Source organism: Dunckerocampus dactyliophorus, chromosome 10, assembly GCF_027744805.1.
Source record: "Dunckerocampus dactyliophorus isolate RoL2022-P2 chromosome 10, RoL_Ddac_1.1, whole genome shotgun sequence".
NCBI lineage: Eukaryota > Metazoa > Chordata > Actinopteri > Syngnathiformes > Syngnathidae > Dunckerocampus > Dunckerocampus dactyliophorus.
Genome location: NC_072828.1, coordinates 15,705,409 through 15,732,429, shown reverse-complemented (window position 1 = coordinate 15,732,429; position 27,021 = coordinate 15,705,409). Strand labels below are relative to the sequence as shown.

At 41.1% G+C, this 27,021-nt stretch overlaps 1 protein-coding gene across 3 annotated transcripts; it reads left to right on the top strand.

The window, feature by feature from the left end:
* The first annotated feature begins 58 nt into the window (after positions 1-58).
* tjp3 (tight junction protein 3) lies at positions 59-26,525 on the top strand. Of its 3 annotated transcripts, none has more exons than XM_054790551.1 (30): positions 59-260; positions 10,614-10,670; positions 10,996-11,120; positions 11,207-11,309; positions 12,231-12,525; positions 13,135-13,238; positions 13,301-13,490; positions 13,578-13,653; positions 14,768-14,865; positions 14,940-15,030; positions 15,093-15,266; positions 15,354-15,460; positions 15,822-15,906; positions 16,558-16,640; positions 17,963-18,059; positions 18,537-18,631; positions 18,721-18,793; positions 19,183-19,256; positions 19,337-19,412; positions 19,499-19,655; positions 20,439-20,547; positions 20,611-20,830; positions 21,141-21,346; positions 21,428-21,523; positions 21,613-21,692; positions 22,154-22,364; positions 22,452-22,552; positions 24,490-25,062; positions 26,022-26,080; positions 26,172-26,525. In XM_054790551.1, the coding sequence occupies exons 2-30, from the start codon at positions 10,623-10,625 to the stop codon at positions 26,296-26,298; spliced, it is 3,933 nt and encodes a 1,310-aa protein (XP_054646526.1). In that variant the 5' UTR covers positions 59-260; positions 10,614-10,622; the 3' UTR covers positions 26,299-26,525. The 3 variants fall into 3 exon arrangements, with proteins under 3 accessions (XP_054646526.1, XP_054646524.1, XP_054646525.1); XM_054790549.1 differs by lacking the exon at positions 59-260 and adding an exon at positions 4,533-5,008; XM_054790550.1 differs by lacking the exon at positions 59-260 and adding an exon at positions 6,870-7,110.
* Positions 26,526-27,021: the final 496 nt, after the last annotated feature.

Sequence of the window (27,021 nt, the reverse complement as noted above, 5' to 3'; positions counted from 1 at the left end):
CTTGGTATTTCTTGTTGAATTTGTGACTACCTCAGCCTCTGTCTAAACCCCGCCCGGTGGGGCGTACAACCACGCCCTTCTACCTGTCCGAGTTAGGAAGATTTTAAACAAAGTTCAGTCGCGCTGAAATCTCATTCGAGAACGTGTGTTTTTATTTTAACTACACGACAACAGACGAGAGCGACCCCCAGGATTTAAACCGAACATTTTATACAAAAATTTGGATAAGCAAAACACGCAAACAGGAAGTGTTACAGCAGGTAAGCTAGCTTTACATGTCATATGTCAGTGGGCCCGATCCTTATATAAATGCTTATATTGAGCAGAAAGGTGTAAACGAATTATTAGTAGACTTTTTAAATATATTCAACTGATTATATAAATTATGTATGGTGTTTATTGGCACTCGGAAAATGTAACGAAAGTGCTTGTGAGACGTTGGTATTAGCTGTTAGCTTGTAGCATTAATAGACGATGGCTTTATCATTTTAATATTCATTAATGATCACACCTGATGGGTGTTGGCGGATGTGCCATTTTATTGTTCTATTTGAGCTACATTTGTTATGTTACTCCTCTGTATTCATCCTTCCTCTCTCACTTTTCTGGTTTTGCCACACATGCGAGTTTCTGCTTGCCTGTTCGGAGTTTCACAATAGTTTCGACTTGACAAACAGCTGCGTCCTCCCTTTATAGCATTTGTATTTCTATTCACTTTACTATTTATATCTTTACTTGTATATATTTAGAGCTGACAATTAGAACTTTGCTTTTAAGAAAGTGAAGCGTGTCCATCATGCCCCGTTGAAAGACTTCAGTCGACAGTGGAGGAGGCTAGACCACCAGAGGCCATGTTAATTACAGCCTCTGTCTTGAAGTAAACATCTCAAGCATCTGTTCTTTAAAGCTCAAAATGTACTCAGATAAGCTCCACAAACCACTGACTACTGGTTTTAGTCATTTCAGTTATTATGACGCTATATGGTTAATCAGACAGACTATTGATCCAATAGGGAAATTGCTTTTGTAATTTGACATTTTTAAAAACTTTTGTAATGGCTATTGTACTGTGCGCTATTGTATATAAACTCGTGTGGTCTATTTACTTTGACTGTGTGATACTATTCCATTCATTCATAAGTATAAACCATAAAAACGTGTCCAAATACTTCTGTACACCCCTCATATTTCAGCATTTTTATTTCAGTGTAACTTCTCAAGAGACAATACTATGGACAGTACATTTGGATGTACTGTAGAGTAGTCACTGTACAGCTTGTGTGGCAGTGTAGATTTACTATCCACTGAAAATGACTCAACACTATTATTGTGTAGATGGCTGGCAACACAAGTGTGTATCAAGTACAGTCGTCCCTCGCCACTCTGCAGTTTGAATTTCACAGCTTCACTCTGTTGCGTTTTAGAAACAATATTCTTCTTTAAGAAATCATGCTGCATCGTGCTGTTTTGCGGTTGAATACAGCCTATTAGTAAACAGAAATATGCATATTGAAGCATGTTTTATGTACTTTTTGGCTAAATTAAATATTTTCAAGCATAAAATTGACATATACAGTCATCCCTCAGTCCACACTGTTGCACCAGCAACTCCCAGGGTTCGTCTGGTTACAGCGGTGGCTGATGCATAGCGCTCTCCTTAACGTCTCCAACGTCATTTCTGCTCAGTGTGAGTCAACTTTCATCGGGGAACAGCACTGAGGCCCACTGGTCCCTGCCCCGTGCAAGACGATGTTGCCTGTGCCTGGCGGTGGGGTCAAGTGCCCGTGCAGTTTGTCTAGCACAGGGGTCAGCAACCTTTAGCATCAAAAGAGCCATTTGCCTCCTTTTCCAGCAAAGAAAAATGGTCTGGAGCTTCAAAAAATGACAAAGCTTATTAGGCCTGTCAGGATAATACATTTTGCTGGTCTATAATTGGGATACAAATTATCGCTTATCGATTTTATTGACATTTTTTGAGACTTTTTTCATTAATGGTCATTAGAGGTGTAATTCACATTTGAACCACTAGATGGTACTCAAGTACAATGTACGGTGTACCTGTGTGAGACATTAGCTTGACACAAAAGTTGCCTGTATGTATATCTTTGCAATGTAGCCAGCGATGCTCTCTGTGAGCACGCACCATTTTGCACTGTTTTGTTTATATTTGCTGACCAAACACCTCAGTAAGCGGTGACTGTCGGGATGAAGGCTCTGCTGCTCAAGGCACCTTCGTCTGTAGTTTTTTTTTCCCAGTTGAGAAAACTGTCCGTGTCGGTGTTCATGCACTCACCGTGTTCATTCTGTTTAAAACCAAAATATTCCCACACGGAGGCTCTCGGCTGTGGTATTCGCCTCAGAAACCATTGCTTCTGTGCCTTCATTCATGTTAGTGTACGCTGCCTCATGAAGCTAACTGCTAAACCCTCTGTATTCACTCACTAGTAGCCCCGTCTCCACAAAGAGGCTGAATGAGATGAGGGCTCACTCTCTCCGTTCATTCCACTATAGAACCAATGCGCACAGACAGATGCAGAGTGTACCCTCTTGTCATCCAGCCTGTGTGGCACAGAGAGACGAGCAGATGAAACACGCGCATAGGCGCACATGTCAATTATTGAGGGTGTCATAATTATCGACCTGTTTTTTTTTTCATTCAATTAATCAATTTATCGATTATTGTGACAACTTAAGTTTTAAAAGTTTTAATCTTTTTAAAATTTTACCTGTTACCACAACAGAGTTAAACTAACAGAAGAGTGCAGAGTGCACGTGTAGGCCTACTTTAAAAATAATTTAAACACTGAACTACAGTATGTAGGCTTTTTGTGCTTGTTCCTGTCGTTCCTGTGCTTGTGTAAAATTAAAACAAGACAAAGTCAACTTTAACATAAAAAAGCCCATCAGAGTTCACATACAGTCAAACCTGTCTTAGCGGCCATCTGTATATAACGGCCACCTGCCTATAGCGGCCACTGACAAATCCCCCTTATACATATCAGTGCTGTCTGCTCAATATCATTTACATCACTTGACTCATCACAGGCAATTCAACATGCACTGAATTCATGTCATCAATTTGCCAACTGGTGATGTTTGTTGCCATTCTATTGGTCCAGTTTTTGACTTGTAGGGAGGGGCATTTCTTTCATAACACTGGCAACTGCACAGCAGGTGAGTTTGGAGCCCTCAGCCACTTCTTGAAAGTATGTTTGCTCAGCTTAACCTTCTGTTGTCGTCCCAAAATCAGACCCATACACCCATCTGCAGTTGGGTGCTTTTCAGAAAAAGCTGAGTGCCTTGTTTTGAAAATGTCTGTCATCGTGACATTTTCTGTTGTTGACTAATTTCTTGTGACATATCAAGCACATGTGTGGGTAAGCCAGCATCATTGGCAGTGAAGGCAAAGGAATATGTCTATATCAAATGAAACTCTCTATTTTCTTTTGATATTTTTCTTTTTAGGGACATATTCATGGTTATGGTAGCTTACCGCGGGGGTCGCACAATCTTAAGACAGCTTTTTCACATCTCGCTAACTGACACACTGGCCTCCCTCCACATTCCCTTGCTTATCAATCAGCAGTCAGAACACAGTGTAGATGCATTCACGCACTTGCGGTGAGTCGGATAAGTCATACTCTTTTCGAAAACGCACATTTCCTCTGATTCGGTGTTAAAAAAAAATCACAGATCTCGGCATGAGAGCCGCAACAAGGAGGCTGAAGAGCTGCAGGGACAACAGGTTGCTGACGGCTGGTCTTGTATGTACGCCAGACTGATTTAAACTGTTTCGAGCGGTCTGACATGACACTTCAGTTCCGCAGGGCACTTTTTACAATGATGTGGCCAAAGGATGTCGACTTCTATGCCTTTCTGCGACTCTTCCAGTCTCTTTGTATCTCTGCTGCAACCTGTTGATGATACTCTAAACTCAGTAGCCACTTCCCTCTGAGAACATCCTGTTTGCCACGCAATGGCGAGGCACTGCTTGATCAATTGTTAGGTGTTATCTTGGTCTCATGATGTCAAAATGTGAACAGCATGATGAAGAGAACTGTTGAAATACCAATTGTAATTGAACCACAAAATGTATTGTCCGATTCATGGATCACACACCTGTGGTGAATTTTGCTGTTGAACAAGGTTAGAGAAGGTCAAATTAAGTTCACCTGTAAAGGTTATTGTGCATTTTACGTTTATCCTGAAATTTCACCAAAAAGCCATACAAGCTGTAGTCTGAATACTCTAAAGTATATCTACAGTACATTTCCTTTCTGCAGTATTGTCCCATCCCAACACCGAGCATAGCATCTTACCGATACTGAGTTGGATAGTCAGGAATGTATAATAGATGACATCACTCTGAGCCAATGTACCTCTAGACCATTCAAGCTAACCTCAACACTGTATAAGTTTTGGGAGTGGCTTTAGGCCGTTCAAGTAGTAAAGGATTGTGTGATAGCTTGACTATAGGAGAGTGTTTGTTTTAGTAACAGTAGTACGATAGTTTCTTGCTCTGTATAAATAATGAAGGCTCAGCCATGCATCATGTCATCTGTTTGTTACACGTGGAAGAAAAGATAAGAAGAGCCAAGCCACCTCTTCCTGTGGCTGAGGAGTGAAGGCACCCAGGAAGCTTATAGTCTTCCAGTAAACACCCCTTTTCAATTATTAACAGCCCAGTGCTCTCATTCCCCTCGCCGTAACCATAGTGCCCAGTGGACTGAAACCAGCCTTGTGGGAAAGTCTCACAGTGGACCAAGAAGCTTGCATACCACTGAGACTTTGAACAGGCGGACTTCATGAGGGGAATAACAGAGCTTGTAATGGTCCATGCAGGAGTTTGAGAGTTTTTACTCAAACTATTTAATTTGTCTAAGGGTCAGTCAGATCCACTTGGGTCAGAAGGTGTTTGGTCGTCATGAACGCAACCCAACGACTCAAACTAATGAAGCACTTTGGTTCTGTGCCACCAGAACCTCCGCCACCACTGCTCGTGGTGCCGGTAAGTTGGTCCTATTGGTACTTTTAAGTAGTGATCTGCCTTGTCACCAGAACAGAGTTTGCATGTTAAATAAATGTTATGAATATATTTGGATGAAATTTGGTTTGGCGCTTTGTTTTTGACTGAAAGATGATGACACACAGAATTTTGTTGGAGATAATGTGCACACAGTAAGTAAGTAGCAGTGTGTCCAAACCGTATCAGGACAAGACTTTACTTGCATTTAGAAAATCAACAACAAGAAAACAATAAAAATCTACATGTATATTAGTGAGTGAAACTCATTTATATTCTTGAGTGAAGCTCAATTTGTTATATAATGTAGTTATTGTGCATACCTGTAAAGTTTTCCATTTTCACCAGGAAACTGCCATATTTTGACCGTTTTTCCCAGCACCCTCCCGTTTTAATACAAGCTATCCGCAGTGCCTTTAAAAAGTCTAAAACTCAATCATTTGAATTGAAGCCCAGATCTGGGTTCGAATCTCCGTTGGGCATGTCTGTGTGGAGTTTGCATGTTCTTCCCGTGCGTGGGTTTTCTCCAGGTACTCCGGTTTCCTACCAAAAACATATCTATATGTCTATATGTGCCCTGCGATTGACTGTACCCCGCCTTTCGCCCGAAGTCAGCTGGGATAGGCTCCAGCATACCCACGACCCTAGTGTGTTAAATCAGTGGTTTTCTGAGAGGGAAAACCAGAGGTCTTCAGGGGAGGCTCATCTGCTTATCAAAAAATAAGATTTTTTCTTTGCCCCAACCTGCTAAGCTAACTTCATCTACATGTTAAAACCTCAATGGATTGATTTTTCATTAGTACACTATCTGTGCTGTTGTAGTGTGTTGAGTCCATCCAATTGTTTCCTGCACTCTAGTAACTAAATCCCCTTTACTTCAAACTACTTTCTGAGCCCACAAGGGTAGAAAACGAAATGATTTCTTTACCTACAATATTGAAATTATATTACACAAAAATGTTGCCTTAACTTTGGCTGCACTGTCCCTTGCATAGTCATTTTCGTTTCTTGTATACAGTATCTGTAATGTTTTATAGCAAATGCTATAATAATGTAATACATTAAGTGTATGTATAATGAATGCTACGTAGCTGTTTTCACTGACATTCTAAGTTTATGTACACAACTATTGAGGACTTATGTGTGAGTATCTTTATTGCCATATTGATTTCAATTGTGAATTACTGATGAGCTGTAAACTTTGAAACTGTGACTGTGAAGTACTAATCATTAGTATTTAGTATAGTAGTTGCAAAGTTTGGCGGTTAGATTTTATATATGCTATATGTTGTATAGTAAGAGGTAGATCATTTTGGTTGTGTGCACCTCTGATATACATGTACGATGTACATAAATACTCATATATAAATATACTAAATCTCTGTAGTCTCTATAGTAGGAGGTAGATCTTTGGGACATGGTCGTATTAAAAGTAGCTAACAGGCTGAAAAAGTGTGTGCACCCCTGTGTTATGTACTATAGATGAATGTATAGCCCATTATTTACATATTGACCACAATTAGTTTGAAATAAACTATCAAATCAATATCAAATATCATAGAATTGTTTCACTATGTTTTATTTTGAAAAACGTGTACCGGAATCACCTGCTTGCCCTGTTGGCACTTGACAGATATTACTGACAGTAAAATTAAATATTTGTAAAAAATGTCATGCCACACCACGACACAGCGGCGGCAGTCTCCCATTCAGCCCACCACCACATCTTCCAAAAATCCTAGGGGCAGCCCTACACATACATTTGTAGTGTGTTTAATGAACTGTATCAGAGAGTCATTGCATGAGTGGGCAAAGTGCGCATGTAGGGGGGAGGAGCGCCTGCCAGGTGAGTCCTCCTGCATGGGCGAGGAACAGCAGCACTGGTCATATTACGGTTCTTTTTTCCTCCTGGGGCATCACTTTTCTAACATGCAGACAGCAGCTGGAGCCGGATGAGTGCCCACCCGTGCGATTGTTTTGTTTCCAGACGCTTGGAATATGATCAGCTGCTTATGCGTTGTTGTTAGTGTCGTCGTTCGGCTTGGAGATCCCTGTGGGAAATGGAAGTGCGGTTCAAAGACCAAATGGTGAGTGCAATAAAACGCTGCCTGAAATGACCCGTAAAGATGCTGAAAACAACTAAAATATGTGCAAAATACTTCCATACAGGCTTTTTTTAGAGGTGGTTTCTCACAGAAGATGTTCTTGTAACAATATGATTTTAATAATTTTCTCTCTAGTTTAAGTATGTGACCTAAATAAACAACGTAAGTGTTTCGAAATCTTGGTCTGTTCTTAGGAAATGAGGGCATGCTTGTGTTATCTTTTATTTCCCCTATTTAGGCACATCTTTTTGGTTGTTATTGCAACTTACATTTTTCAGGTTAGGCTTTATTGCCCTGAGAGTTATAAAATGGATTTACAATAAGTTGCTCTGGTTGCTTTATTTTTTTAAAGCAGCATCCAGAAATAGTGTATTTTTCAACAATACAATTAAAACAGGACTTCAAGCGAAAACAAGTGCATCAGTGCTTGTTTAAACCAAAACATTGGAAAAAAAACATTGGTTTCTGTTTAAGCAGTCAGGCCATTTTTATGCATGCTTAGGTTTATCATTAGCTTAACAGGGGCATAACCTACTGTTTACTCACACTGAGCACACTAACTCTGTGCTAACATCTACCAACCCACTTGTTGGTGTTTTCTGACATCTTCTCTGCAACTGTTCATATTTTTCATCCTTTTAATAACGCAGCAGCTCAACTGCCTTTGTCATGTCAGTTGTAGTTCTGTCAGCGTTTTCGTACATCAGTCAACTTCCAGCTTCAGTTTCGATGTATCCAACTCGTGAAGCTGGCTTTACTCGTTCCGTCTGGAATTCAACATGTGTTCTCCTGACACAGAGACAGTCTGCAGAACTGCCACATCAGAGATGTAACAGTTGAACCGACATTTATCCACCTGTGCCTTTTACACAGAACCCAACAAAGTGGGATATTTATACTTTCACATAGTGACATGGCATCCTGCAGGCAGATAATGAGGTGCATAACAGTGCCAGAGTCTGGTGTGACACATTAAATATTTGTCAGACGGCGACAATAGCTTTTAAAAACAACAGGGTGGGAGAAGGGAGGACCCTCTTTCACACAGAGATGCTACAAAATCAGCACATCGGAGACGTAACAGTTGAGGCAGCATTTCTTTGCGTGTGTCATTCACACAGAACCCACCCAATGTATGTGTGCACGTTCACAGCATCAGATCAGAAGTGTGTGTCTTCAGAGTCCCAGTCCCGGCATTGCAGCTTACACACAGGCGCCTTGCCGCAGATTTGAGAATCCACTTTAAGCCCCTCATTCCCTGTTGGTGCATTTCACACAGTCTTTAACTCGTTCAATCGCAGCCATTTTTCAAAAGACAACCCCTTCAGTACTGGCCATGTTAGACGATTGTGACTGATCTTTCAAGGTACACAGAATATTGTGTTCTATGGCTATATAAACATGGAACCTACCAAAAGAATGATAAGACTCACATCTTCTATCAGAAAAAAAAGTTAGTTTCTACCATTTTCTGTTCTTTAGTAATCAGCAGTAGAACAACTGTAGGTAGGTTCCAGGAAAATATCAGTTCCCAACTAGAAAAGTGAGAAAACCAGCTTTTTGTGAAAAGATAGATTTCACGCACTTTGACACAAACATTTTTTGCTTTTTTGACAGCTCAAAAATCTAAACAACCATACAACAACATAAACAACACAAAATAGTTTTTTTTTTTACTTCAAAATAACTATTTATAGATCTAACACCATGAACTCTTTACAATTTTCACATTTGGATTTAACTATGTGTGTGCGTGTGCATGCATTAAATTTCCCTACAATGCGTAATCTTCTGCACGCTACACTCCACGCTCTCCCACTTCCTCCTTCCTGTCATGTGTGATTCTTCCGTCCACATGATCTCTGCCAAGCTCTTATCAAATGCACTTCTGCCACCTAGTGGCTGTTGTTGTTATGTTTTAAAATTGCTCTGAAGTCAAATGCATTAGGTGGAGAGTCACCTCTTTAAGCCTCTCGCACAAAAATCGTAAAAGATGTATAAATACGTTGTTGGGATCGGGCGTTCAGGTTTATAAAAACGTATACCTACGTCTTTGGTATTGAATGAGTGAATAGGCCAGTCAAAGGGGCTCGTGTCACAGCCCAGTCCCAGAATCCCCTTACAAACATGCACCGATCTGCCTCTGTTAGTACTCTAGATCAGTGGTGCCCAACCTTTTTTGACCCACGGACCGGCTTGTGTTCCCACAAATCTCCCTCGGACGGGGGGAGGTTCGTACATTATAGCGACATAATTTATCATATTTATTATGTGTTGTGTAAAACTAAGACATGAATAACATCAAATTAAAAGCACAAAATGAATGCCGACCCACCATCCACCAGTTCAAGCCTGGAGTTTTTCCAGAGAGATTATTACATCGCTGTTTGACGTGTGTGATAAAAGGCAGTGTGCTAGCATGAATTCACTTGAGACAAATGTGCACATTAGCACTCAATAAGTCATCAAAACTTACCTTTATGCATTCCCACATAGTATCAGCGTTTGACACCAAATATGAGGTGAAAGAAAAATGGTAAAAATACAGTAGTAGTCTATCTGTGCGGCATGACAGAAAGTTAGCACATGCACAACGGACATGCGTCAAGTGAGAAGGATGTAACAAAGAGAATTCGGCCACTTTTCAAAATAAAACATCAAAAAAATAATAATGGAAATGATTTTTTCTTTCTGTGCCTGGTACCGGGCCACAGCCCGGGGATTGTGGATCGCTGCTCTAGATATGTCCCTCTGAAGGGGAAAAATTACTGTTTTGACTTTCGAAAGGGGCTAGTGTCAAATTTTAAACTTCAGTGTCTGGTCCTGGTTTTTAAAATATACCGGTATACAAATTTGGGATCTGGTACTTTGCTCTAAAGGTGGAAAATTGCCTGGTAGCCTTTGTTCCACCATTCTGTACAAACGGCACCGACATGAGAAAATGCCTACCCTTACATGCAGTGTAAAAAGGGGCCTCAAATAAATTCCTGGTAAATGACTAAATGATTTCTACCATGCAGCTGCTATGTGAGAAGTAATGAAAAAGGTTTTTATTTTGGGACCCTAATAAAACCCAAATGTGGGGTTTTCTTAGAAAAACATTTTATTTTTGATCATAAGTCTTAGTCTTTCCAGAGTGTCACAGCATTTATAGCATTTATTTGTGCAGAACAAGCCCTGTTTTTGTCACTAGTACAAAGTAAGAGTCTTTGAATTGTTTATCTATGTGTAGTCCCTGGAGCCCTAGGTGTTTCATATCGTCTGTTCACTCGCTCACACACACACACAAACACACACACCAGGTAACCCCTCCTCCATACCAGTCAATCCGGATTGACACAGGTGAGCGCATGCGGTGTTCAGGTTGACTTGTACACATTCTTCCAGCTCCTTTTGATTGTACGGCATTGTTGTATAGCCTTCCACACTAAATGTTGCTCTTACTCGTTTCTTAGTCATTTGTTTGTGTTTTTATTTTGTTGCAGAAACCAGGCATGGAGGAGTTAACAATATGGGAGCAGCATACAATAACGCTAAACAAAGTAAGTTCCTTCTTTAATGTTGAAATTACGTTGCCATAATCTGACAGGATCATGGCGTAGTGTTAAATACAGGAGCAGCAAGGCAGATTTCGGGGTGTTTTTTTGTGATAGCTTTGTGCAAGACTCGGGCCGAGCACCTAGCAGGAATTCAAAGCGGCACACCCTGCTACACCAGTCCGCACATCGTTATCACGCTGCATACCGAGCTCGGCTGGAATGCACTTCCTCTGTCACCCTCATCCAAGCCTACCTGCATACGTTCCTGCATGCTTTCTTCCCTCGTGTTTTCCCGCTAATTCTTCAGCTGTTTGTTTTATGTTGGCAGGATCCCAAATTGGGCTTTGGCTTTGCCTTATCAGGAGGCAAGGACAAACCCCATCCAGACAGTGGCGATACAGCTGTGATTGTGTCCGACGTGCTGCCCAATGGACCGGCCATGGGTCGCCTGTTGTAAGTTGGCAACTACTGATTTCTGTAGTCAATGATTACATTAGGAGAATCAGATCTTACATGCATTTTTCGTTTATATTTTGCAGCAACAAAGATCAGATTGTCATGGTCAATGGGATCTCCATGGAGAACGTCCACTCCAACTACACCATTCAGACCCTCAAGGCGTTAGACAAGACGGCTAACGTTGTGAGTATGGAGGAAGAAACCAATGTGATTCTGCTTAAAACATCCTTGAGTTGTAGTGTCCGATGCCATCATTGCTAAACTTTAATTAAAATGTAGTGCAAATTTGGCTCGTGGTTTAACATAAACTGGATCACTCCCTAAAATCAGCCAATCAATTGGTCTAAACATAATCCAGTATTCCCCTTTTTCCTTTCCGGTATGTTAGTATCAACCTTTTTTGTTTTTAGTGCTGACAGTCAGCCATTAGCATCTCATACAAGTGTTTGTGTTTTTACTTTCCTTCGTTGCGTGTGTTAGCATCTATTTATGCTATATTTAGAGCTGTTAGCATCTCACATATATATTTTTTTAAACAGATTTATGCCTGTTGTCTGTGTGTTTAAGGTGTATTTGTTGCTGTTAGCATCTCATACAAGTGTATGAGAGCAACCTATTTAAGATGTATTTAGTACTGTTAGCATTTCTTCTGTGTTAACATATTTTAGTCCTTGTTAGTAGTGTGTTAGCATCTATTTTAGGGCTATTTGGTACTGATAGAATGTCACACAAGTGTTGACATATTTTGCCTTTCTTAAATGTGTGTTCGCATCTATTTGAGGTATATTTGTTACAGTTAGTATCTTGATGTTTTTCCCCTGTTAGCTTCGATTATGGCTTGATTTGGCACTGTTAGCATCTAATACAAGTGTTTTCACCTATTTTAGCCCCTCTTAGCTATGTTTCCGCATCTATTTGTGGCGCATTTGGTGCTGGTAGCGTCTCGTGTAGATGTTTTAATGTAATTTAGCATATAAATGTATTTGACACTCTTATCCTTGTATTAGTATCAATAAGTGTTTTCGAGCAACTGAACAAATTATGACGTAGTGGACATTGTTTACATTGTGAAATAGATCAATATGACCAGTTATGTCTCTCCAGACAGTAAAACGGCCACGCAAGATCCACATCCCCGCTACATCCAAGCCGAGTCGGGCCGCCTCCCACTCCAATCTGTTGGACCCAGAGCCTCCGAGGAGAACGCGACGCTACTCGGACGGTAGCGACAACCGAGACGCCAGCCGCTACCGTTCCCGGGCACGCAGCTCCTCGCCTGATCGCAACGGCTATGGAGGCGCCATGCCCTTAATGTCATCAGGGTATAAGAGGCTCCCGCACCATGACATGGCCAACAAGCCCCTCAGGACCACTTTGGTTAAAAAGAAAATCACAGATGGTAAGAAGCAAGGCATATTAAGTCAAGTTTGCATCAAATAGCACAGTTCAGTTTAGCTCTCTATGTGTTACGTCATTCTAGTGATGATTTTTGTTGACCAGTCAACACACTGCAGTGTTTCTAGCTCCACCCATTTGGTATTGTACGTGTGCTAGAAATGGGCATAATAGTGAATTGATTTGTTTTACGAATTTTGGTCAATTTTTTTGAAGTGATTGTTGATTTTAGATGACACTGGCACAGAAAGACGAGTTCACAATAGGGATGTCCCGATCTGATAATATCAGCTTCTGCCACGAGATCGGGCCGAACCCCAAAGGTTGTGCAACCAAACCGAGGGTTTCAACCAACATATTCTGGCAAAATGTGCCTCAAAAGGCAATTCAAGAGTTCAAACCGTCATGTGTGATATCACGAGACTTCAGTTCAATGAGCATATACAGGATTAACTGCTTTTGCCAAAAAAAAATAATTGCAGTGATGTTTTGATAGCTTTCTCAGTTTTGAAACAAAAATGAAATTGATACTGCACTTATCTGATACTGTACCTTTTGGTACAAAGAGGACTTAATATTTGAATGTAAGTTCTTTGTCCTACTTATTTTGTAGAGTATGGATTGAAGCTGGGTAGTCAGATCTTTATCAAGCACATGACTGAAACCGGCCTGGCTGCAAAAGAAGGCACACTGCAGGAGGGAGATCTTATTCTGAAGGTAGAAAACTAAACCTCTGAAAGCAACCTCCACTGTTTTAACTAACTACTTCCTCTAATCAGATCAATGGCATGACCACAGAGAATCTATCTCTGCTGGAGACCAAGCATCTGGTGGAGAAGAGCCGAGGCAAGCTCACCATGACGGTCCTCCGAGACAACCGCAAGTTCCTGGTCAGCATCCCCGAGGTGGAGGACAGCGCCCCCAACAGCGAGGAGGACCGGCGTAGAAACAGCAGCTCTGAGATGGAGGGTGAGGAAGACATAGGGGCATCACGGACATGTATGTGAACATCACTTCACTAATGTTATGTTGTTTTTTTTTTTATGGTCCCATTAGACATTTCGGACCTGGATGATCGTTCACCTTCTCATAGAACGTCTCGTCATCCTACCAGAGAGAAACGAACGCACAGGTAGACATTTTAGAAGCTATGTATTTCCTCCTCCTGGGGGTTTATGTTGTCATATGTACAGGTTTGAAACTTCCTGTCTGCAAATTTTTAATCATATTTTTAAAAGTAAATTCTTTCATCCGCACGTTTATTTAGATCCTCTCAGAAATGGTTTCTTCCCCTGTCCATTAAAACGTTAGTTGTGGCCTCATAAAATACTGTATCTGAAAGTCGCTATGAACATACGTAGTCAGTATAGGACAAAATACATATTTTAAGCAATGTAACATATTATAAATATATAGTGTATATACAGGAGCATCTCAATATATTTCAGTTCAATAAAGACTAAGAGACCAATTAATGGCACAAGAAATGTATGTAGTTCTTTTGCTGATTAGAACACAAACCAGTAGTTTGGAATATATCATATTTGGACAATTTTTCAAATTTGATTTGATGAATTTGGTTTTAGTAGCTGTAAGCTATAATCATCAAAATTATAAAGAAATTAAGAAATACATTCTTGAAACATACATTATGTAATATAACAATATATATATTTTTTTCTTGTCTTCTGTGAAGCGTCTTTTGGTATCTTGAAAAGTCCTATATAAGTCTAAAATATTATTATTATTATTGTTATTATTATTATTATTATTATTGTTATCATAGATTGGCTGGCGACCAGTCCAGGGTATACTCCGCCTGCCGAAGTCAGCTGGGATAGGCTCCAGCATGTCCCCGCGACCCTAATGAGGAGAAGCGGTATAGAAAATGGATGGATGGATATTACAAATACAGAGGAACCTCAAAAATCAAATGTGCTCAAAATTGGTACAATTTGTGAGTCCAACTGTTATTTTCAGGTGAAATATGCCAAGGGGACTGGCTGCTCACTACGATATGAGCAATACAATCCATTAAATATCAATAACATACACAAAATAGTTTTACCATGTAGATGCTAATGGAAATACACTTGCTATACACAACACAAATTCCAACAATACCTAAAAACGCCACTAGGTGCCAGTGGCTCCCTCGATTTTTGTTTTTTTAGTATTTATTATACAGTGGGTTTGCCTTGGAGCTGATATTTCCTACTCCCTCTTGTCTCTCTGTTTGACACCAGAACCAGAGCGGACCTTCCTCTGGTCCACAAATCCAGGGAGTCTTCTCCAGTGCGCTCCACTTTGACTCGACCTCCAAGAGGCTATGCACCTCGTAGAGGTCAGTCTTGTAGACTGAGACCATCCCGCCATGACTGATTTAACAGTGATGTTTTTGAATGTTCTTTCTGTCAGCTGCGTATGAATCAGAGTCCGACCGCAGCGCGTCACCGCCTCCGGTGAGAATGGACAGTCTGGACATGAGGGACCATTCCAGCAAATACAAGTCAGTAGACAAATGAACCACTGTACTCTGTTTGTGTGTATACCCACCCTTTTTTTCTGCAGAAGCCTGTCTGGCCTGTCCACCCTGCCCAATCCAAGATCTTCTTCTGCCCACAACTGGACGTCACCTAGACCTTCCTCATCCTCATCACGGCCCCGCAGGCCTGTGTCGTCCGACTCTGACCGTAGCGCCTCCCCGCCGCCGCACAGAGACAGTCCTCGATTAGACAGATATAAGTAAGCTTTGAGCCTCAAATCAGTGGGTGGTCCGGACATTGTTTTTCTTGATAATCCATCAGCATCTTCTTTCTTCTCATTTGCTAGTCCCTTAGTTCTTCCTGCTAATCTGCCTAGCCTGAGAGACTCCCCTATCCTGGTACGCCAGGAACCACCAAGGAGGGTCAACTCTCCCCTCAGAGTCCCACGCCCAGGTCAGTACACTCAAGTACATAACAATCTAATATGATGGTCTAATCTTTGCTAATACAGTCTTTACCTGTAATTGTTTACTGCTGATCAAATATTATAGTTAAACACCAATACAGAGCACCATGATGCGTTCTTGGTACAATCTTACACTCTTAACAGCTATGGAATTATTAACAGGCATGAGGTTATTCAGATTGAATTATGAGGGTGAAATAGTGCAACATAAATGTGCGTTAATATGAATTAATTAGCTCATATTTGCAGTATTTGCATGAGCTTTATAAAAGGGCATTCAATGTAAATACAGTAAATTGATAACAGAAATTCTACATGTCAGCTAAACGTTATATTCTTTCTTCTCAGACTCCGAGTCAGAGTCGGATGGCAGCTCGGCGCCTCCTCGGAGGCAGAGCACCACCTACAGCCAGGATTCTCACAGCAGATACAGGTACAGATGAAGGCCCGTTCCAAAAGCATCCTCCACCCCCTTCCCAACCCACCCGACTGGGACAATGGCCAAACTGTGCACAAGGCTTTATCTTAACATTAGATTACATCTATCATACTTTTATTTACTCTTTTTTTTTAAGTTACACCAAAGTTACATTTTCTGTCCTGTCATTACTATGGTTTTTACATTTTGTGTGTGTGTGTGTGTGTGTGTGTGTGTGTGTGTGTGTGTGTGTGTGTGTGTGTGTGTGTGTGTGTGTGTGTGTGTGTGTGAGATCATTTTGTAGCTTTTTCATTTTGTGTTTTGGACTGTATCATTATTATGTGTTTAAAGAATGAAATAAAAGTGACTTTCACTGAACATGTCCCTCTCATATGTGGCTAAGTGCTGATTAAACAGAGGACACATTCAAAATCTGCATATCAATACAGCTTTAAAACTAAACAAACAAATATATATACTTTGAATTGATCAATAGTGGACACAAAGCAGTTAAAGGTCAAAGAGAGAGCTCCCCCCAGTGACGCAAAAGGTGAATATTCAACATTCCCAGTAATCATCATATTAGCCACACCGCCACCCTCTCCAAACTTTACTGAGATTTGTTTTCCTCCTCCCTCACTCCCACCTCCCTCTCTTCTCTTCCAGAGTTTTGCCAGATGTTTCCTCGCAGCCCAAGCCAAGGCGGCAGGGCGCCTCTGGCGTCCCTGCTCTCAGTGCGTCACACAGAGGTGTGTCCATTTATTTTATGTTACTTTTTTTTTCTTATTTTCAAATCAAATTTTGTTGACAACGAGGAAAAATTATTTTGATGGGTAAAAAAATTTTTTTTTTTTTTGCAAGGTCAACTTTTGAGAGACAACTCAATAAGTTTTGCGAGATATTGCAATAACTTTTGAGAGACCTTGCTGATCTTTCGGACCTATGTGAAGCTACAAGACACGCTTCCGGCAGTAGCTTGACTCCACATACCCACATATTGAAAATCAGTTGCAAGCGCATCATTTAATTTCCATCTTCACCTTTGCTCATCCCTTACTGCACAATTATAGAGGTAAACAGTGATATTGTAACTATAGGAACAAGTTTTTAATGATCCATGATGGTTGTTCGGCTTGTCTTTTGAGAATAAAATGCTAACATCCAGTCAAGGCTAGTGTTGCTGGAAACATATCTCTTACATAATAGCCTAAAGGCATCAAGTTTCATTTAGGGGAACATTTATAAGCACACAGGTCCTGATCTAATAAGTGCTAACTTGCATAAGCAAACTGCAAAATTACATGTACTATTAGTTAGCGTGTTGCAGGTGTTCTACTATGATTGCATGCACAATTTTTAACAGGGCAGCCCTATTTAAATTAGGATTTTGCGTGTGGTAGCCGCTGTCACCATAGAGAGCAGAGTGGCAAACAAAAAATGAGGTTTGAAGCCATGGAGTTGGAGGTCTTGGTGCAAATAAAGACAAATAATGCAAATAAAGACAGTGGTGAACTCCAGCAGAGACGCTGCATCGTTATAATAATGCTGTATTAGTGTATTGTCCTTTTATATGCATGGTTTGCACTACAACATGTAGTGTAAATATACGTGTTTTACACTACAAGCTATTCAACGATGAATTGTATGAATTACCAGGTTTTGATATTCATGTGGACATGTCGAAAATATTGTTGGATTACCTACTTACACATTAGTTAGATAGCTGCATATCCAGGTGAAATCCACTCTATATTCCACACTATTTTGCTAAGGAGCGTGACAAGGGCGCACAGCCCGTCACTGTTGTTTTTATTAAACACTCCCCCTTCTTGCTTTTGCATATTGTAGCTCTACTTAAAACCTCATTAAGATCCAAATGTGCAAAATGCAAATTCTAGCAATTTTTCAACTGGTCGTAAGATTGTGATCAGGTCTGTATTAGAGCAAGAATTGGCATTTGTAGTTTAATCTGTTAATGTAGTGTAAGCTAATGCATTGTAACATTTCTGTAAATGGAGGGCAATACAGGCCCGATACGTCTTCATAAATGCTAATATTTGATTCCTTACAGCTTCGTCAGAGTCTGAATCAGAGGCCAGTTACGCGTCCGTCCCTCGTAGGGACTCAACAGACAGTGAGAACTCCGGCAGAGCCAAAAACAGATACAGGTTGGAGTTTTTGGCCAATTCACCAAAATAACTGCAAAACCACACAAGATTCAACAAATGGTTATCTTCCTAGGTATTACTTTTTGGCATTGCCAGAGAGGAACTGCCATTATTGGTGTAACACACTTCTGCATTGTAAATATAGCCCTGTGTGGACAGGGGAACTGCAGCTTGTTTTTACGCTACATAGACAAAGTTATCCAGATGTTGCTTGTCTTGACACAAATATAAGACAACCACTCTTTTTTTCTCTTCTTTTTTTTTAAGACACATTTTTGGAAATGTATTTTATTTTTGAATGCAAAATGAATCTTTTGAAGATATTGGTGGATTGCAATAAAAAAGGATATCCTATTTCTCGTCAAATAGAGGTTTCGCTTTACTGCGGTACTTGTCTGGGACTGAAGTGTATAATTTCCAAGTGTCCAGCAGAAGGACCATTTAAAAAGCCTAATTTTCCCCTATGGCTGCTCCCAGAGTCCTTCCTGAGGTCAAGCCATCTTCAGTCCCTGTGAATCCGGAGCCCCCTCGTCGAATCTCATTGCCTGCACAACCACCGCCTCCTCCCGATGGTCAGTTCACTGTTTTTTAGTGTCATGCTGTCTCCTCTCTCTTTTCTGAAGGCCTCACAGCATCTTTGTCATCTCTGTGCATCATTCAGATTCGTCAGAGTCAGACCAGCTGTTTAACCTGCGGAGGTCGGGGAGCTCGGACCGTGGGGATGACCGACGTAGGTACGGTAGTAGTATATAGTAAAAATATTACATCCACTTACATTAGCATCTGCTTGCTAATATTAATTTGTAATGTGACTGATGTGAGTAATGGTATTGTTCATATTGTACTGAGAAGCCAGTGGTAAGTTCCATTTTGGGTAATTTCTAGCTCTACGGCATACCCTTCTGCTGTTGCATCACAAAAAAGCCACAGAAAAAGCAAAACACTCACTGTACGGAGCAGCCAGATGCTTTCCTGTGTCGCAGTAAATTCCATTTCTAGTTCTATGGTCATCATCACACTTGGCCTCCCATGCCATCACTGGAAAATTTTGGTTGAAGTCGACTTTAAAGGTTCCAATGTAACGTGTTTAATGTTTTTTATTAACCTGTTTTACATCTAACAGTGCTCCAGATGTGGCAAACAAAAGTGGTACTGTGAGGTCTGGAATCTCCGTGAAGAACAATCCACCAGTCCACTGTAAAAGCAAATTTGAATGTTTTTTTTAAGATGAAGAATTGATAACACCTTTCACAAGCGTTTATTATTAACATCATCAGACACCGCTCCGGCCAAGCCTGCTGAAGAGCCCATCTACTCCTTACCTCCAGATTCGTACTCGACCTCCAACCCAGGGTGAGTCCCTCTTGTCTTCACCACCCAGCAGCAGCAGCATTCTGCATGACAGCCTGTGTTAAACTGTTCTTTGTTACATTTTTCAGGTACAGCTCCGACTTGCAAACTGTGTCCTTTGTCAAAGAGGGCAGCGTGGGCCTGAGGCTGGTGGGCGGCAATGACGTCGGCATCTTTGTGGGAGGAGTGCAGCCCAACAGCCCCGCCTATGAGCAGGGAATGAAAGAGGGAGACCAGATCTTGAAGGTGAGGGGTCGCTTCACGGTACAGTAGGGATACAGTCATCCCTTGTTTATCGCAGTTAATTGGTTCCAGACCCGACCACGACAAGTGAATTTCCGCAAAGTAGGATTCAATATTAATAAATGGAATATTTTCGCAGTTAGAGCCTAGAAAACCTGTTGATGACTTTCTAAATACGATTTTTATCATCATTAGAGCACTGTAGACATGAAACACCACTATTGTCACGTTTACACTCCTTTTAATCTTTGTTTACGGCACTTTGTTCAGCTGTCATGTGTAGACTACAGGATCACTAGTTAGCCTCCAATTTATTTATTCTAAACTTACAGTTTCAAAGGCTTTCAAACGGAGTAGGGAAAAAAGACAAAGTAGGAAGCCAAAAACGTACCACTTCCAAAAGGAATGGGAGATTCGAACCCAGGTCTTCCCGATCTCCTGACTTTGTGGCCAACATGCTAACCACAGTGGTTTCAGATTGTACAAAAAAAGATAATATTACAAGATTACAATTACAATTAGTGTACTAATATTACAGCCCTCTCTTGTAACTCAATAAGGTAACTAAAATTGTAGTAACATCTCTCAGTTGAGTGCAATGCAATTCTACATCATTGCAAACTATTTTTTAATGCAGCATCTTGTTCAAGTGTACCTAATATTGTGAGGATGTTCTCTTTTATAATCAACAGAAATGATTCGCTAAATAATATATATTAATGGCTTATTTGTGCATGGTTGTGCATGACTGTGTGTACCATAAACATTGTCTCATGTTTATCACAGGTCAATAACACAGACTTTGGCCATTACACTCGAGAGGAAGCCGCCAATTTCCTTCTGAACATCAAGAGAGGAGAGAAAGTGGACATCCGCACTCAGAACAAGATGGACAGTAAGTACGGTCGAACCGTCACAGGTCCAATCAGCATCCAATCATTTGTCTCTTCTTTTCCAGTTTATAAGAAGATCATCAAGTCCAACCTGGGGGACAACTTCTACATCCGCACGCACTTTGACCACGAGACTGATCACCCCATCGGGCTTAACTTCACACGAGGAGAGGTGTTCCGTGTGGTGGACACCATGCACCGTGGGAAGCTGGGCAACTGGCTGGCCATACGCATGGGGAACGACCTGCATGAGCTGGACAAAGGCACTATCCCCAACCAGAACAGGTATATGGTATACAGGTGTATTTTCTGTATATTTTCCTGGTTTTGTGTTAAAGACAAAGGCGGAATAAATGCTGGATCTTCTGTTACAGTTCTGATTTGGCAATTTTGCAGGATCTTTGTGTGAAAGATCACACACACGCACACACACACAAACATTTTTTCACACACCCCTGATTTGAAATACTGTTGACAACCTGTAATATTAATTAATATATCTGTACAAACCACTGAGTAAGAGAAGACCAATCAGAGACAAGAGCAATGTCATGTGGTTGTTGCAACATATTTAGAACCCTTCTTCATCCTGCAGGGCCGAGGCACTGGCCAGCCAAGAGCAGGCGCAGAGAGCAAGTGGGGAGCGGCAGGTGTCGGGACCCAGGGCTGAGTTCTGGAAACTACGGGGCCTCAGAGGGAACAAAAAGAATGACAAGAACGTGCGGCGCTCTCGCGACGACCTCCTGCAGCTCACCATTCAAGGCAAATTCCCAGCCTATGAGAGAGTCCTGCTCAGAGAAGGTGCTTACTCATTACATAATTGATATCCACTTCTACTGTATATAATCTCATTTTAACGCTGTATTGATAAACTATCTGCAGCTAATTTCAAACGACCCATCGTCATCCTGGGTCCTCTTAATGATATTGCAATGGAGAAGCTGGCCAGAGAGTTGCCTGATGAATATGAAGTGGCTGGTAGGTTTCATCTTTTTTTTTTTCACTTGGATGAATTCAATTTTGGACCCACAGTTGAAAACAAACATCATTTTTTAATCTTTTGTCAGAGATGGTTCCTCGCAGTGGTGGAGGAGACAGCAGCTCAACGGTTATAAAACTGGACACTGTGAGAAGGATAGCAGAGAAGGTGAGATAATAGAGTGAAAGTGAAGTTGTCACTGATGGAAATTCTGGTATTTTACTTAATCTATTTTGTTGCCGGGTCGCACGGTGGCCGAATGGTTAGCATGTTGGCCACACCGTCAGGAGATCGGGAACATCTGGATTCGGATATCCGCTTGGGTATATTTTTGTGTGGAGTTTGCATGTTCTCCCTGTGCATACCTAGGTTTCCTCAGAGTACTCCGGTTTCCTCAAACATTCAAAAAACATGCATGTTAGGTTAATTGGCGACTCTAAATTGTCCATAGGTATGAATGTGAGCGTGAATGATTTTTTTGTCTATATGTGCCCTGCGATTGGACGGCAACCAATCCAGGGTATATACACCGCCTCTCGCCCAAAGTTAGCTGGGATAGGCTCCAGCATACCCCCACAACTCTAATGAGGGTAAGCGACAAAGAAAACTGATGCATATTTTGTTGCCAGGACAAGCACCCTCTTTTGGACATCACTCCCACTGCTGTGGAGAGGCTGAACTACATCCAGTATCACCCGATGGTGATATTCCTGGACCCCCACAGCCGCAAAGACGTCAAGGCCATGAGGCAGAGGTACAGCCCTGACTCCAACAAGAGCTCCAGACGACTCTACTCGCAGGCACTCAAACTGAGGAAACACTGCAGCCATCTTTTCTCAGGTAGTCCATCACATGCCTGGATGTCATGTGTATCGTTTGTACAATGATTAGATACATCTGTGATTTTACCGTATGTCATCCCTCCAGCACGTGTTGATCTGCAGCCCGGCTCCAATATTTGGTACCAAGTTCTAAAAGATAAGATTCGCCACCAGCAGTCCAAACCAGTCTGGGTCTCTGAAGTCACGGTATTTTGCACCTTTTTGTAGTTTCCAGTTTCAGAAGTAACATTTTGATGTCACACTTGTAATGTAGCTAGATGGCCTACAGCAGGGGTGCTCATTACGTTGATCGTGAGCTACCGCGAAGGTAGTTTGTGTCAATCGTATGAACGTCACTTTGTAGATGTTGTATGACGTCAGTCAGCTGACATGTAGCTCCCCCCTGATTCGCTGTTGCTCCCCTGTGGCAAAGATTAAATGGTGAACAGAGGTCAAGCTACACATGGAGACGTAACTTTCATCTTTATTATTCTGATCACGGCGAAAGTAACTCAGCGGTAAGATGCCTATATCTACTTGTATACTACTTCACTATAAAAATGTGTGTTTTCTACACTTTTTTGTTTCTTAAACTATTATGTAATGAATTGGAAAAAGTGCCCATTGCTGAAACCTTTTTGATATGTTGCCTTGATTTCGGCTGCATTGGCTTTTGCATAATTTTCATTTCTTTTATATCTGTAATGTTTGATAGCAAATGCTAACTGGAGTAATACATGAACTGCGTGTCTAACGGACGCTACGTAGCTATTTTGACCGACACACCACCAGTAGTGGGTTATGTACACAACTATTCAGGAATTATTTGGAACTATCTTTATTGCCATATTGAATTGAATTGTGAATTATTGAATGATATCAGGTACTTTGATTACCTGTAAACTTTGAAACTGAATGTGAAATACTAATCATTAGTATTTAGCATAGTAGTTTCAAAGTGTAGATTTTAGATATATTATATGTTTTATAGTAACAGATACAGTATATCATGTCGACTTGTAACTTGCATGCTGAAAAAGTGTGTGCACCCCTGATATACAGTATATGTACAACGTACATAAATACTCATATTTATAAATATGGTAAATATATTTTCTATATTTATAGTTGGAGGTAGATATTTGAGACTTCATTTTAAAAGTAGCTTTCAGGCTGAAAAAGTGTGAACACTAATGGCCTGCAGGGTGGCCCCCAGTGTGGGACAAATTACTTTAATTAGCTATAGTGACTATATTTTCCCAAAAAACAAACAGTGGAATTAGTAAGGGAATGATGCCTTTGTGAATGTAATTAGTTACCAGGGAAAGTAATTGTTGTGGTACTGTTTTGGAAAACCTTTAAATATTTAGCATGTGTTGTTGAGAACTTATAATATCAGTGCATAATGGAACCACCTGCATGCATTTTGTGTTGATGTTCGAATTTTTGATGTCTGTGAACGCGCCTTTTTCTGTTTTCATTATAAACAGCATTGGCACAGAATGGAGTGGGGGACTCAACTTGGAAATGTTCATACCTTTTTTTCTGTCTGGCTGTTCTGAGGGTGGGCAGAAGGTGGAGGGCAAACTCAACCCAAAGCTATTCATGCCTTTTTTCTGTGTTGCTGTTCTATGTAATTGGGGCAGAGATGGATTGGAGAGGTGAAGTCAACTGAGCATTTTTTTTTTGCCTTTTTCCTAGCTGCTGTTGTGTACCGACACAGAATGGGGAGACAAAGTGATCCAGCAATGTTCCTGTCTTTTTTTTTTGCGTCGGTGTTCTGTATAAACAGCACAGACAACATGGGGGCCACTAAGGTCCAACCTGCATTTCATGCTTTGTGAGGAAGTATGAGATGAGATAGGACCGGGGTGGGAAATTGAACACTCACTTCTCCCGCCCTGTTGTGTTAATAAGAATTGTCACTGTGTAACAAGGATTGACATTGTCACTCCGCTAACTGTCTGACTGCAGGATGCCGACGCTCTGTGTGACAGCACACATTGTTTTGCCGATCCCGAGTTTCTGGGTTCTGTGTAAAAGGCAAAGCTGGATGAATGCCAGATCTTCTGATATGGCCATTTTTGTGGAATCTCTGTATAAAAAGAGCCTTCAATATTTGTCTTCTCTTTCTCCCTGTCCAGTTGGAAAGTGGTGGACAACAGGACCTGGACGCTCTGGATCAAACCCAGTCAGACTACCTCAGCGCCGCAAGTGACTTGGAGGACACAGACGGTGAGGCCTTCACCGATGGCGAGGTCTATACGGACAACGAGGACTTGGACGAGGCCTACCCGGGTCAGGAGGCAGCCAGGAGCTCCAGGATATCAGGAGCGGCTCTTGCTCGATCATCTGAGCCCGCCTGGGGCCACCGCAGCCCTGACGACATGGACCCCGAGCCTCATTCCGATGATTACTCTCTGGGCGGGGAAATCCCGCCTCTGATGCACGTGCCTGAGCCCACAACACTCCGCCGACAGAGTAGCAGCCCGCCTCTCAATCATCCGGATGACTACCCTTCTCACCGCAGTTTTACAGACTCTGACTTCAGCAACCTGGACGCCCTGGCACCCACCACTCCATCAGATGGTCCCCCGGATTTTATTGCCCCCAATCCATCCACACGATACTCTTTGAGTGAGGCCTCGTATGTAGATGAGCCTCCTGAGAGCCCTCAACAAGCCAGCCTGGCTGCTATTGAGGAGAAATTACAGCAGGTATTTACACTGTGTTACACTGTATTTACACTGTGCAGGGTTGCAGGGCAGCTGCAACCAGCAGTAGCGCCTTTTCCACCAAGCATCAAGGTCAAATACAGTCATGGAAAAAAAAATTAGACCACCTTGTTTCTTCAGTTTCTTGTTCATTTTAATGCCTGGTATAATTACAGGTATATACAGATATGTCTATTCGGACAAATATAATGATGACAAAAATCATTATAAAAAAAAACAACAAAAATAGCTCATAAAAATTCTGTCTATTTTTTGGCAGTACGATGCCATAGCTATTGATGCAAATGCAAAACCATGGAAATGGCTAGAGACCAGCTCTTAAATGATGAGCTATTTTTGTTGTCGTTGTATTTTCCAAACCATGTACCTTTAGTTGTGCCAAGTATTACACTGAAGAAGAAACTCAAGAAACAACAGTGGTCTAATCTTTTTTTTTTTCCCCCAATGACTGTATGCAAACAACAACAAAAAACATCTTTTTCCCCTACACTTAAAGTACATCAGATAGTGACTCATTTTAATTACTTTTAGGTGGCAATTGCGAATGACCAGTCAAAGTTGACTACGAATGAAGTCAAATTAATTTAGAACAAAATTAATCAACTGGTACGTCGTATCAAAGCTCTTGATGAGGGCTTTACAGATCTGGCACTACAGTATTTTGACAGTGTGATCTCAAGTGTTAAAGGGATAGTTCGGAATTTTTGACAAAGTTTGTCAAAGTGGGGGGTAAGTTGTTGTTAAGGGACTACAATGCTGATGGGGATGTCATAAAACTTCATGTAAAAAAATCCGAACTATCCCTTTAAATATGACAATAAGACCAAAAGATGATCAGGATAAACACGTAAATAACAAAAAACACTTTTTCTGCAATGTACATCCAACGTCTCCAGATCTATTGGAAAGTCATGCGTCAGGTTGTTCAACTTCTCTTTCAGGCCCGTGTGACAGAGCCGCAGACACAAGCGGAGGACAAGAAGCCCCCCCAGTTCATCGTGTGAGTCTTAAGTGCTCTTGTCTGCTTTTGATTTTGTACACATGAGTTTCAGCATCCATTTTACATCCACCTGTCTCTTACATTTTTGCAGGCTGGCACATCATCACCAAGCAGTCCAGTTCAGGCGCACGCAGATCCGAGGAGGCAGCGACAGTTCCGAGGAGGATGAGGAAGACGAGGCGGAGGACATCGAATGGGGTCCAGCGACAGAACTGTAGACAACTCACATGTCCGACATTAGAGTCCAATGATCAAACAAAGACACTCTGACAGACTTTTTTTTTCCTTCAAACTAAACTAGTAAAGATTTTTAATACAAATGCTTGATTTCAGTTTACTGTGTAAAATAAATGAATTTTAATTTTGTTCAAAATGCTGCCCTCACCTCAAATGTGTTAATGTATCCAGTTTCTTATTAAACTTTGATTTAAAATGGCTGAAAGAAAGTCCATGCAAGCACCCTGTCAATCCTTTCATAAACACAACACATTTCTATTTTCATTGATATTACAGTATACTCCAAGGGAATACATTTATTATTGCATTTAACAACCGCTGCAAATATGCATCAAATCAAATGTTTAGAAGCAAAAAAACTGCACAATTTACTGAAATATTAGTACTACTACAGTACTATAAACTAAGATTTATCTTAATGATAAAATTTTTGAGAGCTCTGCTATTGGCTCTCAAGAAGCAAGTGTACATAATGCTGTAACCACACTTAAACAAATCTGGACTTTTTAAAAGACTTACCAGTTTATTATACTATTATTGCTTTACAATGACTTATGTCATTGTTTGTACAAGTATGAAATATTACTTGCTGGCTAGCTGGAGCCCTTTAAAGGGTAATGAGGCATATTTGGGAACTTCAGTCATATGGCTGTGACGCAGTAGAACCACGTGATTCCTCCCAGCCAATCAGTGAAGACGCATGA